The sequence below is a fragment of the Mustelus asterias genome, chromosome 2, assembly GCF_964213995.1.
Source record: "Mustelus asterias chromosome 2, sMusAst1.hap1.1, whole genome shotgun sequence".
Classification (NCBI taxonomy): domain Eukaryota; kingdom Metazoa; phylum Chordata; class Chondrichthyes; order Carcharhiniformes; family Triakidae; genus Mustelus; species Mustelus asterias.
In genome coordinates this window covers 153,474,846-153,489,388 of record NC_135802.1, presented here as the reverse complement: position 1 = coordinate 153,489,388, position 14,543 = coordinate 153,474,846, and the positions used below count along the sequence as shown (strand labels likewise).

The window sequence follows — 14,543 nt, the reverse complement described above, 5'->3', positions numbered from 1 at the left end:
ATGGACGATAGGTTTGATACGTGCTGTCACTTCACTTACCTCTTGCAACTCGATTGCCTTTTATGGGTAAAACCTGCCTGAGTCCACTAAGGAAGTAAGGAGCTATAGAAACCTGTCTAGTCTTGGAGATTTCAAGCCTTCGCTCAGTGTTCTTCTCAGTTTTCTCAAGTGGTTTCCATTTCACATTATAGTCCAACATTGAATCAATTTTCAAATAATTACTTTATTGCATTCCATTTCTACAAGTTTGACATTCAATAAAATGATTTTCATTGATATAATAATTTCAGTTTCCTGAGACAGAGATATCTCAACAATGCCAACATATATCTGTTAATTGTGCTCAGTGTTTAGTCCAGTGTATAACTGCACTGGATGCGGTAACTGGCTGCTTGGAACATTTAGCACAATTTTAACACCTTTTGCACAATTTTAACTCCTTGTAGCACAATTTTAACATTTTATATACCTTATAACACCTTAGCTTTCCGTATTTTCTGGTACTGCAGGAGTGCAGCAAACTCATTTTTTTATTTCATGTATTTTACGTGTGAATCTTAATACAATTGGATTTCAATTGCGTAATATAGAAACCCAACCAACACAATATGTACAAAATTCTAATCTGACTGCACGTATGTCAGCCAGAGTGTGCTCTTATCAGGCTGACCCATTCTCACAGCAGGGAGGGAGGGGGGGTGGTAATTGTCAGGCTGATCCATTCTGGTGAAGGGGGTGGGTGAGTAGGGTGGGGAAAATGTCAGGCTGATTCCCTGTGGCCAACCCTGATGAACATTCCGGGACGGTTCCCCAATTTTTCTATAAATGGTGAGCACCTATATCACCAAGGGGGCTGCTCGAGCACCAGCCATTTTTCCTCCCTTTATAAATTCTGTCTTTGAGATCCCATGCATGGCCAGGTTTGTGATGATGGCATTTGGAACCTCTGTTGAGCCTCGCCCCTGCCACCGTTGGGGAGGTTTGCCCTGCCTCATGCCAACCATCAGCTGGATTCCACTGAAGGCCCAGAGCAGGTGAACTCTGACATTGAGTCCCCAGCCATGCCCTCTCCGACAGCCAATGGCCATGCATACGGGTAGAGGCATTGCCCCAACAGGCCACTAAGTTCTGGCTATCTTTTTCAGGGGCCTACATTTCATTCCCTGATTGAAGTGAGGGGCAGCTCGTTATCTGAAAAAATTTGGGAGGTATTGTGTTTGGTGCTGTTGCTAGTGGTGCTGAATTCTTTGCAGATTTTCACACGGGGGAAGCTTTTACTCAGCAGCCTAATTAAATGTGCCCTAAACTTTGAACCCACAAAAGTATAAAAGAATGGGTTGAGGCAGCAGTGGGTATAAGCCAGGTTCCGGGAAATGAAGTACGCGTAAGTCAGTCCATTCTCCATCTCGCAGCTCAAGAACTCCGGCACCTGTTCCGCCAAGGAGTACAGGAAGATGACAACATTGTAAGGTGCCCAACACACAAAGAACACCACCACAATACAAAAGATAAGCTTCACTGTTTTGTGCTTCTTCCTCGCTTTACACCGAATGACAGTGTTGAGAATTCGACAGTAACAGAAGACAATTACAACAAAGGGGATTAAGAAGAACAAGATATTTTGCTGATAGCATCCTAACAGTCGCCACATGCGAGCACTCTCGGGTGGGTAGTTACTTGTGCAGATGATTTCGTTCTGACCAGCCACGGTATCAGAGAAAATCATCTCGGGGATTGTTACAGAGACACTAATTGCCCAAACGGCTGAACTGACTGCCCCAGCGTAGTGGGCCTTCCTGACTCTGATAGCGTACAGGGGATGCACCACCGCAAGGTACCTGTCAGCAGTCATCAGCGTCAGCAGCGAGATCCCGCTGTAGTAACCGATGAAGAAAATTGCAGTCATTACTTTGCACATGGCTTTGCCGAAGACCCAACCGAACGTGTGATCCACAGCCCAGAACGGAAGCGAGAAGGCGAAAAGCAGATCGGAGATGACGAGGTTCAGAATGAAGATGTCTGTCACATTCCTCAACTTCTCATATCTCACCAGAACCCACAAGACCAGGGCATTTCCAATCAGGCTAAAAATAAAGGCCAGGCTGTATAAGACATGCGTAAGCGTGGCTCCAAAGGATTTAGCATAAACATTCTCACACAGCTGAACATAATCTCTGTAATCTGTCGAGTTGAAACCATAATAATCATAATTATAGCTGTAATTATAGTCAGTAGAATTGTAATCCATGGTACCAGCTCAACACAGAGGAAGTGCCGGATGCCTGATAAACTGTGGAGAAGAAAAATAAACATTTATATCTGACAAATCTTTGATAAAACTGTACCAGTAAGAATGGAGTAAAAAAATGATTCCCCCCATCTCCCCATTACCTTGATGTGAAGTTTGGAGAAGCGCTGATGGAGAGCAGCGTTTTTTGTTACCGTCTGACAGGACGATTCTGATCTGTGAGAAAGGAAGTGGAAACATGGGTCTTGTCACTGTGGTCGAAATAGAGCCTTTACCGTAACTCCCCGAGCATTTTGCCAGATTTCCTCTCTTCATGAGTGACAGCAAAAACTATCTTATACTCCGCAACCAGCAGAATGCACCTTTACGGACCCCCACATTCTCGCAATTGCCTTTCATGGGAAGTTGAATAATTGACATAGTGCCTTGAAAGCTAGATTTCACACCCATGCAGAGGTTGAAACTTTTAACCACAGGGTCATTAAGACAAGTCGCATTGGGGTGACACGGTGACACAGTGGTTAGCACTGCTGCCTCACAGCGCCAGGGACCTGGGTTTGATTCCCAGCTTGGGTGACTGTCTGTGTGGGGTCCGCACATTCTCTCTGTGTCTGTGTGGGTTTCCTCCGGGTGCTCTGGTTTCCTCCCACAGTCCAAAGATGTGCGGGTTAGGTGGATTGGTCGTGCTAAATTGCCCCTTAGTGTCAGGGGGACTAGCTAGGGTAAATGCATGGGGTTATGGGGATAGGGCTTGGGTAGGATTGTGGTCGGTGCAGACTCAATAGACCGAATGACTTCCTTCTGCATGATAGGATTCTATGACTCGCACATTAAACTTAAAAGGAGGACTTTATTAAGTGTATTTATTAGTGTCACAAGTAGGCTTACATTAACACTGCAATGAAGTTACTGTGAAAATCCCCCAATTGCCACACTCTGGTGCCTGTTTGGATACACCGAGGGAGAATTTAGCACAGCCAACGCACCTAACCCGTCGTCTTTCGAACTGTGGGAGGAAACCGGAGCACCCGGGGGAAACCCACGCAGACACGGGGGGGAACATGCAGACTCCGCACAGACAGTGACCCAAAGCCAGAATGAACCTGGGTCCCTGGTGCTGTGAGGCAGCAGTGCGAACCCTGTGCAACCATGCAGAGTCAGAGAGGAAGGTGTCAAATTGGATACTCTTGCAAACATTGGTGGTAATTGAGGTGGATGATTCACTCATGCCTGTTCATTTGCTGCAGACAGCATTTTGAATTTGTGCTGTCTGCTGTTTTAAATGATTGAGAGGCACAGCCAGAACCATCCTGTGATGTCTGCATTGGTCGGGAGGCGGTCCTCATAGCACAAGTGGACTCTGCTGCTTAAAGGTAGCCGGCAGTTCCAGAATGGGATGTGCGCTGTGGCTGCAGTGTGGTGGGAATTGTTTGTGAACTGAAGCTAACCTTACACTTTGAGTAAGGCTGTATCTGAGAGTGATCATGCACCAAGGATCTCACTCGCTGCTCTGAGGTTGTGGGCAAGTGGGAGGGCTATAGAAAGGACACCTGGTTAATATAACAGCACCCGACCCTGCCTGCAAATCTCTCAACAGGACGCAGCTCAATTCTGCGAAGAAGAATCTTACCCGCACAACCCCATGCATTTACCATGGCCAATTGACCACATCTTTGAACAAGAACATCCAGCGGAAACCCACGCAGACACGTGGAGAATTTGCAACCTTCACACAATCACCCAAGGCTGGAATTGAACCCAGGTCCTCGGCACTCTGAGACAGGAGTGCTAACCACTGTGCCACCGTACCATCCTTAACATGCAAATTTGTGTGAATCTACACTATATCACATCTTAAGATTTGATATCCAAAGTTGAATACAGTACTCCTGTTTGGTGTCTGGCTAAGTCTTTATACAACTGAAGTATTGTTTAACTGCCCACACAGACCACAAAGTTTAACTGCCCGCACAGGAACAGGCCCTTCGGCCCACCAAGTCTGTGCCGACACAGATGCCTCTCTAATCTAATATTTCCTTGCCTCTACATGGTCCACATCCCTCTATTCATGTATCTATCCAGGTGCCTCTTGAACATTGTTATAGAATCTGCTTCCACCACCTCCTCCGGCAGCGCGTTCCAGGCATTCACCACATAGACGCACCTAAAAATTATAATGGGACCACTCAGACATGGGAAAAGTGGTGCAGTGGTAATGCCACTGGGCTAGTAATCCAGTGGCCCAGATTAATGCTCTGGGGGTATGAGTTCAAATCCCACAATGGCAGTTCCCGGAATCTAAAATCAATTAAATAATAAATAAGGCTTGAATTTTAAAAAACTGTTTTTAGTAAAGGTAACTATGAAGCTATAGAATTGTTGTAAAAACCCATTTGGTTCATTAATATCCTCTGGGGAAGGCGGGGCTTGTTGAGAGCCAGTTCCCCTGCCCTTGCTGCTGAACCCTTCCCTCCCCCTGACTCACCTGTGACCCATGACCTGTGCTACACAGCAATCTTGGGTGGGCATTTTACTAGCCCAGCAGCAGCCCTTGTCACCTACATTAAATGCTGCTCACCATATCATTTGTGGCGGTGGGTGTTGGGAGGTGGGGTGAGTGGGCGGGGGGGGGGGGGGGGGCGGGCGGGGGGGGGAGGGTGGCGGTGGGTGTTGGGAGGTGGGGTGAGTGGGCGGGGGGGGCGGGCGGGGGGGGGAGGGTGGCGGTGGGTGTTAGGAGGTGGGGTGAGTGGGCGGGGGGTGGGGGGGGGAGGGTGGCGGTGGGTGTTGGGAGGTGGGGTGGGTGGGCCTAGGCCACAGCATTGGTTTTAATATGGGGCTCAGGAAGGCCAATGTCCCAGCTGAGCCAGTGGCTGGAATTTTACCACCCCTCCTGCCACGGGAATTGGAGCGGGCGAGGGGCGGACAATGGGGAAAGTCCATTGACCTCGGGCGCGATTTTCCGGTCTCGGGTCGAGCAAGACAGTAAAAATTCCGCCCAATATGTTTTAAACAGTTACTTTGTTAGTTGAGACCTGCCATGGTTCCTTGCGGGACCATCACTTAGGCTACCTGCAAACTTGATTTTCCTGGATGCTGGGCAAGCTAATACTACAGAACTCTGCCTCATACGGGGGAGCTGGGCTCCTTAGTTGATGACATTAAGATTCTAATATGGGCCCTGAGTTTTGATTTCTTTTTGGCCGAAATCAATATTGTGGTGGCTTACCTCCAGCTTTCAAGGAGTCTTCCCCCTCGGAACAAGTGTTAGCTTTCAACGTTCTGGGCCATAGGAATTTTCCACAGATGAGTTCATCTTAATATCCATTTCCCACATTGTACAGTCTCAGCACACTGCCTTATGCTAACATAATCTATTCTCTTCTTCCAGAGACACCGCTGTAGTAACCAATGTGGTTGCGTATGGTGATTCACCTTAAAAAAAAACACATTTAAATGATCAAAGCAAATTACTGCGGATGCTGGAATCTGAAACCAAGAGAGGAAATGCTGGAAAATCTCAGCAGGTCTGGCAGCATCTGTAAGGAGAGAAAAGAGCTGACGTTTCGAGTCCAGATGACCCTTTGTCAAAGCTAAATGGCATAGCAAGTGGGATATATTTATACTGTCGCGTGAAGGAATGAAAGATGAGTCACAACCACAAAAACAAGGGGAAAGGTTAAGGGGTGCTAGTGGCAGCCCATAGAGAGAATAGAAGGTGTGAATGGCCAAACGGCAGAGAAGCTGAAATCAGAGGGTTAAAAGCAAATTACTGCGGATGCTGGAATCTGAAACCAAAAGAGAAAATGCTGGAAAATCTCAGCAGGTCTGGCAGCATCTGTAAGGAGAGAAAAGAGCTGACGTTTCGAGTCCGGATGGCCCTTTGTCAAAGCTGAAATCAGAGGGTAAGCTGTAACAGATGAAGATATGGGGGCAGATGCTGCCAGACCTGCTGACATTTAAATAATCAAACGGATTTAATATGATTAGATTGAGTTTATGTCATTATTTTGGGCCTGTCAGTTTAATTGGCCTATCCTAGTCTCTCATTGGCCTCTCATTATTATTTACTTAATTGTAATTCTGTAAAGAAAGGCTTATCTTATTTATTAATTTTGATTTCTACTTCAGTAGCTCCTTAATCAATCAAGTAATTGAGTGTTAAAAAGAAGAATAAATAATTTAGTTTCTAATCTTTAGTCAGTTTACTAATTGACTCCCCCCCTCTCTGTAACACTCTGTTACTATTTGCCTTGTTCACAGGTTCTGTATATACCATTCAGATACAACTCAGTTTCAGCTATTCACCCAGTGACCCAGCAACAAATGAACAGTCAACCAGTGATCTGCTTTCAATTAACTGTTTACAGTAATTCACTGACTCTTGTTCAGGATGGGTAAGTCCCCATGACATTGGAGTCAGGCCATTGGAGAGGGTTAAAACTCTCTCTTGGGCTTTCAACCTGCAGCACTCACTTCAAAGATGATCTGGATGGACATTGGAATAGCAAAAGCCTTGGTGAAGAATAACCTGGTACAGTACAGGGAGCAGGCAAAGGCTATTAAAGTTCACACTTTAGGAATAACTTTAGCACTGACCTCAGGAGGTGCTTCTTCACACAAGTTACCTGATGGATGAATGAAGTTGGACCGACTGCCTCCCTCCTCTGCGAGGATTGTGATCTTTCGCGAGCTGTTGGGAACTGAGAGGATGCGTTTTTTGAAGTTAGTTCGCTGTCAGCTAGTTTTCTGATGAGTCATCCATGTCCAACGTGACTGGTGTAGCATGTGCAATTCTTCTTAAGGGAAAGTCAAATGGAGAAGTGTGCTGAGCAGTTTAGAGAACCTGAGATTGTGCCGTTTCCGTTTCTCCTCCCTGGCTATCACTGGCCTGGACACTAACTCTTCCTATGGTTATCTAAGTTAATTGCTGAGGTTATCCATCGTACCAAAATTTCTGCTTCTATTTGCCAATGATTTCCAACATACCTGTCCACTAAGGACACCATGTTACTCTTCATTCCTCTGCTCCGTAACACTTCGCTGATTCATTTAGTATCGCATTGGACATCCTAAATTCATCGCAAAGCACTGCACAGTGGATATCCAGATGTGTCAGTGTCTGCTTCACGATGCACAACCTTTTGCCCCATGAGGGTTCAGCCTTTGCCACCATCTGGGGATCAAACAGCACAAGGAACAGGAGGAGGAGGAGAAAGAGGAAGAGACAAAACGGCCACCGGAGTCCCTATCTTCCTGAGATCTCAAAGACCCCATTTGTCACCAGTCACATAATCCTTACACATTGTAATACCCTTGTAACCACCTTCAAATTGTCGACCTTCACTTCTAGGTCTCACCCTCACTTCAGTTAAGAAAAACGCCAAAACCAGATCCACAAGAAGAAGAAAAAGAATCACCAATCACTTCTCCACAGGTATTGACAAAGGTGTAAATAGTCACCCTTATGCAAGTCCTTCGTGCTTGTCTCATAAGTTCATTTTCCTACACTTTGCCCGAGCATCTGTGTATCTGTGCCCCGTGGGGCCAATTTTACCAAATCAGGACTAAGTGCCGGGTGCGGCCGTAAATCAGACCCGCGCCTGGCAGCCGCGCTCCAGCGCCCCCATACGCCTTTTTTCGGCGTGGGTCTAGTGGGCGGGGCCTAGCGCATTTGCATCTGTCGGAGCGCCGAACTGCGCATGCGCAGTCCGGGGCCAACAGCACAGCGCGCACGGGCGCGAGAGTCAAAGGCAGCGCTGACAGCAGTGGGGATGAAAGGAATCCCCTTTGGAGGATAATGTCCTTGGACATTGGGGGGGTGTCTGATGGGGATCATGCGACATGTCAGCCCATGGGGGGGGGGGGGGGGAGAAAATCCCCGCCCCGACCAGGGAAAGGCAGAGTAAGGCCAGGAAGGTGCAGGAGGCTGTCGAAGGACTGCAGGTCGGAAGGATGGTGGAGGGAGACCAGCGATCGAGGTAGATCGGGGGTGTGCCCCGCCGAGGGGGGCCTGCCACCATGGGTAGGACGCAGGTGGTCCTCCAGGACAGGCAGTGCCAGGTGGCGCCAGGGCTTCTGGAGCTCACTGCAGAGGCATCGGTGTCCCATGGAGTGACCCAGGGGACAAAAAGGGGCACCCAGGGAGGAGGAAGGGCGCGAGCCCACGCCGGGGCATTCCAGCCAGGAGACCGTGGCTACGGCAACACCCTCCGACTCCCCCCTTCCCGACTCTGGGGCATCTCAGGGGCAGCGGGATGAAGAGGGTTCCATGGTAACTCCCCAGACGGCTGGAAGCCGGTCAGGGCCCTCAGAGTCCATGGCCTCTAGAGGACGGCCGCCATGCGCATCACAGGCCACGGGGCGAGGTCGGCAGCTGGCCCCCTCCCCCTCCACCGTACATTCTGGGGAGTCACTGAGGCGCAGTGTGAGGCAGCGTAAGGTTCAGAGCTCGTAGTTGCACTGGGATGGCACGGGAGAAGGGCGGCACTGGTTGGAAAGGACTGGAAGCCGCAGTGTTCTCTTTTCACAGGTTTCCGTGTTTCACCAGCTTACCTTTACTGGAATTAAATGTATTCCCTTCGCAGCCACCTGCGAATAGGTTGTCTCGAATCGCATCCCTGCCCCATTGACGGGCACCCGATGGATGCCTCATGGTGATGTCAGTTGGGGTGGGCCCGCAATGTGGTGTCACTGAGCAAAGGAGGCAAAGGTAGCCATTGGTCTCTCATACCCCACGGGCGATGATCTCCCGTCCCCCAACCCACCCGCCCCGGGGCCCTGTCTGGGGGTTTCGGATCCCTTACCCACTCGACCGGCGTGGGCCCAGGTGCCACCGTGCGTGTCGATCTCAGGCAGGAGTCAGACTGGTTTGCACCAGGGCATCATCCGAATAGTGCGTAGCGAGTCGTCATCACCCTCCTGCCTGGCAGATATATCGCGAACACAGAGTACCCAGGCCTACCACTCCGGTGTGACAATGCGCGGGATAACTGGAAGGCACATTCCGGTGTTGGGGTGAGGGGGAATGGATCCCACTATCACCAGACCCTAGCCACTGAACCGCATGGTGATCAGAGCCTGTCTCGCTGCCCTCACACGCCTCCGCTGAGCTGCCAGCCCTGCAACACCTGGCGGGTGTTCCATGGCACCCTCAGCCTTCTCTTCCTCCGCCTCCTCTTCCTCCGCCTCCTCTTCCTCCTCCAGGAGGTCACCTCGCTGCTGAGCCAGATTGTGCAGGGCACAGCACACCACCACTATGCGTGAGGTGACCAGGGGGCTGTACTGGAGGGCCCCTCCGGATCGGTCCAGGCACCGGAACCGCATCTTTAGGAGCCCAATGCCCCTCTCTACTGTCGCGCGGGTGGCTACATGGGCCTCATTGTAGCGGGTCTCCGCCTCCGTCACAGGCCTCCGCACAGGCGTCATCAGCCATGTGCGGAGCGGGTAACCCTTATCACCCAGTAGCCACCCCCACAGCCTGGGCTCCTCCTCAAATACCTGAGAGATGTCGGACATCCTTAGCTATCATGCACACTGCCTGGACGTCTGGCACAGACATGCATGATGGTCATGTTGTGGTCACAGACGATTTGCACATTCAGGGAGTGGGACCCCTTCCTATTGACGAATCGTCGTGGATCCTGCAGGGGGGCCCTGAGGGCGACATGGGTGCAGTCGACCAGCCCCTGCACATTTGGCATCCCCGCAATTGCCACGAACCCCGCAGCCCGGGCTGCCTGATGGGCATGGTCCAAATCGAATTTGATAAACTGCCCAGCTCGGGCATACAGGGCCTCAGTGACCTGCTTGACACACGTGTGGACTGCAGACTGGGAGATGCCACAGGCATTTCCGCTCGGGCTCTGGAAAGAGCCCGTGGCATAAAAGTTCAGGGCTGCCGTCAATCCGACAGCCACTGAGAGTGGGTGCCCCCCCCCCCTCCCCCCCCCTCGCCCCTCGGCGCCAGGTCCTGCAGCAGGTCACATAGGTGTCGCACGGTCTCCTTTCGGAGTCTGAGACGCCGGTGGCTTACGGTGTCCGACATCTCCTCGAAGGAGACTCGTGCACGGAAGTGCCGGGGTCTCTGCTCCCTCCTTCTGCGAAGCCCCCGCCCTGGGAGAATGTCGGCAACCTCCTGCCTCTGATGGTCGTCTCCCTCCAGCCCTGTAGGTGGTACGGCCCGGGCCTCCTGGGCCCGCAGTTCTTCCTCCAGTTCCTCCTCCTCGGCTTCAGCAGCAACCAATAATACAGCCACATCGATTGGTTGCATTCCAAACGCCATCTCGCCACTCTGAAAGGGGGGTGGGGGTAAGGGGAGGGGGGGAGGGCAGGGGAGGTGGATTGGGGGGAGGGGGGGGGAGGAGCAGATGTTGGAGTCATGCAATGCTGCTTGCCCCTAGCACATTGACAGCCACAGCACCCCCATTACCCCCAATCCCCCCAGCCCCAGGCTGCACACAGCCACAGTCCCTGGTTGCTTTGGCAGGCTGCTGCAGTGCTATGTGCACTCTGTGCACATCTTCAGCCTTCAGCCTGCATGGGTCACTGTTTGTGTGGAGTTTGCACGTTCTCCCCGTATCTGCGTGGGGTTTGTCCGGGTGCTCTGGTTTCCTCCCACAGTCGAAAGATGTGCAGTTTAGGTGCATTGGCCATGCTAAATTCTCCCTCAGTGTTCCCGAACAGGCACCGGAGTGTGGCGACTAGGGATTTTCACAGTAACTTCATTGCAGTGTGAATGTAAGCCTACTTGTGACACTGATAAATAAACTTAAAGTTTAAAACAAACCCAACAAGGCCAGAATTGAACCTGGGTCCCTAATGCTGTGAGGCAGCAGTACTAACCACTGTGCCACCCATCTTCTTTGACACCATGTAATTGTTAGATTAGAACAAAGAAGGGCTATTTGAGAACTTTTACTCCATCTCTTTAGCAGAGAATTAACTCTTGTCTACTAACAGCTGAAGACCTGTTTATTTTTGCAGGAATTGGGAATTACAAGATTTTAAGGTTTTGAACTGTCAGATATGTTCAAATAAATTAACCCATTCTGCCCCAAGCAGGGTGGACCTTTTGTGGCAGCTAACTGCAAATGGAACAAATTTGTGATTTTCAAGAGATTTGAGAATTTGTTTGTAGAGCTCCAATATTGCAGCTCAATTCCAAATCTGGTAAAAGAACATAAGAACAAAAGAATTAGGAGCAGGAGTGGGCCATCTGGCCCCTCGAGCCTGCTCCGCCATTCAGTAAGATCATGGCTGATCTTTTCGTGGACTCAGCTCCACTTACCCGCCCGCTCAACATAACCCTTAATTCCTTTGCTGTTCAAAAATCTATCTATCCTTGCCTTAAAAACATTCAATGAGGTAGCCTCAACTGCTTCACTGGGCAGGGAATTCCACAGATTCACAACCCTTTGTGTGAAGAAGTTCCTCCTCAACTCAGTCCTAAATCTGCTCCCCCTTATTTTGAGGCCATGCCCCTTAGTTCCAGTTTCACCTGCCAGTGGAAACAACTTCCCTGCTTCTAAGTTATCTATTCCCTTCATAATCTTATATGTTTCTGTAAGATCTCCCCTCGTTCTTTGGAATTCCAGGAGGGAAGGGCATCTACTGAGAAGTTACAAAAAACAGAATGGGTGGGGGAGTGCGTAGTTGGATTCACCATTATTAAACAACGTTTCAATGGAAAAACCTACTGCTCATCATAGTAGGGGACGAGAGAAATAACCCAGAGGGATATGAACATTGAAGGAAAGGACCATGTAAGTGATGTGCAGATGGAAGATGAGGAAATTAATTGGGTTAGAGAAGAACTGTTAAAGGGGTGGGGGGCGGGGCGGGGAGGGGGGGGGCGATGTGACCCTGTTTGTCGATGGGCTATGGTGGAGTGAATGGAGAGCCATGAACAAGATGGGCAATTCCTGAATAGGGTAGGGCAATATTAAAGGTCGAATCTATTTGAGGGTAACAAAAATGATGTTGTTGATAAAGGGGTTCTAAGAAGAAAGAAAACATACATACAGTTTAGGTGGTTTCTACAGATATAAAATTTCTTTGGAAGAAGAGGTGAGATAGGCATTAATGGACACCTGAAAACCAACAACACTGATGATTGAATTTCGATTGAAAAAATCGAAATATGTTACTGCCTAGAATCAAATAGAAATGTTTGATTTCTGTTATAACGATGTTATGAAGCAAACTGGGTAGGACTAAGTAATTGAGGGTAGAAGGTAGAGACCGAGGGCGGGATTTTCCAGCCATGCTCGCTCCGAAACCGGAAAATCTGCCAGAGGTCAACGGACCTTTCCATGGTCCGCCCCTCACCCGCTATGATTCCCGTGGTGGGTGGAACGGGAAAATTCGCCCCCGAAAATCAAACAGCAAATGGCAATTGGGACATTGGGTGCAATTTAATTCAATGGAACATTTCAATCTGGCACTGATGTATATTCTAGCGAAAGGAAAGTATTGATGGGGCCAGTAAATTGATAGCTTTCTCTTGGTGATATTTGCGCCCATGTCTATGTTTTTAAGAGAACAAAATTTGATTCTCTGATCACTGCCCGAGGCACCTGGACCATACGTGGAGAGATGAGTAAAGACTTCAAGGTCTTTTGATGAGATCGCTTGAGAGTCAAGAAAGTGTTGGCATGATATTGAGTTACTGCATAAGTGTGTAGATGAGTTACGTGTGAAGTAACTAATATGCTGGAAACCAGTCCAAAATAGACCCATTCAAGGGTTTGGAAGTACTTGCAATTATCCACTGAAGAGCAGGCGTCAGACTTGCAAACTACTTGTCAAACTAAATGGCATGAAATGGTTAATGACGCAAGTAGAGTGAAAAACCATTAAATGATTAAGGCACTGACACACATTCCATGTGACTTATGTACATGACACATACATAATCAGAAAAAGTGATTTCAAAACAATTGGAACAGAATTAAACACACCAGAACCTGCTAAAAAGAAATGAACAAAATTATTGCAAAATGGTAAAGAATTTGGATGGGAACAATTAAGGGCCTCGCAGCAAGTAAACCAGGTGAGAAATATCCATAAGCTGGATACAGATAAATGGAAAACTGGAGAATACTTGAAGTCCTTGCATGAAGTTATTTTGAGTGATACTGGGTGAGGTGATCTGCAGGTGCGGAGTGACAGGAAGAAAGGAGCATCAGTCTAATTATTCAGAGATCACATTCGAGTTCATATTAATGGAATTTAACACAAAATTATGTGAAGAGGAAGCTCGAAAAAAGAGAAGTGGGGGATTTTCCTGTGGCACAGATCACCCCACTCAGGAGTTAGAGGAGAAAAATAAAGTGATCGAGCATAATAATAAGACAAGATGTGAAGGAATAAGACAGCATAGTCCAAAAAAAAGGTCAGAGACTGAGAGGCAGCTCAGGATTTAGCAAGGGATCAGCATTTTGAAAAATCCCAAGTACCACAAGTTGGTGATAGGGTCACGGTGAAGGTGGGACCAGAGCGCAGCGGCCTTCTACCGCGGAGGCATGGACCGTACGAGGTAATTATGACAGGTGATAGGCGCGCACAAAGACGGGAAGTCAGTGGAAGCATGATAGTCGACTAAAAAGATGTATGAGGACCCTAAAAATCTGGCAACCACCCGACTGGTGGGGACTGACATTAATATTTTCGCAGGTTTCTGTTCACTCTGGTGGCATTTGTGAAATCGTGGGAGTCACCGATGGTGAACGTGAGGATCAGAACATGCCGATATCCTGGATAGTACGTTCAGCTACCAGCCAGCGGAACAGGAGATTGGAACAAGAAGCCTAACATCTGGATATCGGATTGAGTAACTTTCACCGGTCATTGGATGCAGGTAATCACACCATTGTGGGGAGGAGCTATGGGAGAGTGTACGGTATCCGTGCCCTTAGAGAGACCAGGCATGCCAATCCGAATCACTGATCCAGATTATGGATGGCCTGAGAAAGGATGGGACGGGACAATATCATGGGAACCTGGTAATATAGCCATCCCATACAGTGGCGATTCAGGAGGGATTTAAAAAGGGGCAGCCTGTTCGTAACACCCTCCGAGATGGGACTCAGATGAAAAAGACTCAGAGGGCAATTTATGATTAAAGGGATATACAATTCAAATACTGGTTTGTGGAGATATTTACGCAATATCACGGAATCTGGGCTCGAGGGCCAGTATTGTCAGGAATTATGTACACATGTAATGGATAGACTGGGTTGTGCGGATGTTAGATGTCATAATCTTATTATCTGTGGTTATCAAAACCCTATCCAAT

At 48.8% G+C, this 14,543-nt stretch overlaps 1 protein-coding gene across 3 annotated transcripts; it reads right to left on the bottom strand.

Moving 5' to 3' along the window:
* Window positions 1–204: 204 nt before the first annotated feature.
* On the bottom strand, window positions 205–6,950 carry LOC144504038 (chemokine XC receptor 1-like). Of its 3 annotated transcripts, none has more exons than XM_078229199.1 (4): window positions 6,845–6,950; window positions 5,475–5,680; window positions 2,392–2,464; window positions 205–2,290 (listed from the first exon to the last, which is right to left on the bottom strand). In XM_078229199.1, the coding sequence occupies exon 4, from the start codon at window positions 2,246–2,248 to the stop codon at window positions 1,157–1,159; it is 1,092 nt and encodes a 363-aa protein (XP_078085325.1). In that variant the 5' UTR covers window positions 2,249–2,290; window positions 2,392–2,464; window positions 5,475–5,680; window positions 6,845–6,950; the 3' UTR covers window positions 205–1,156. The 3 variants fall into 3 exon arrangements, with proteins under 3 accessions (XP_078085325.1, XP_078085334.1, XP_078085342.1); XM_078229208.1 differs by having other exon boundaries at window positions 6,874–6,916; XM_078229216.1 differs by lacking the exon at window positions 5,475–5,680 and having other exon boundaries at window positions 211–2,290; window positions 6,845–6,937.
* Window positions 6,951–14,543: the final 7,593 nt, after the last annotated feature.

Coding starts and splice junctions, on each gene's coding strand:
- LOC144504038 (XM_078229199.1), bottom strand. CDS start 2,248: ATGGATTACAATTCTACTGACTATAATTACAGCTATAATTATGATTAT.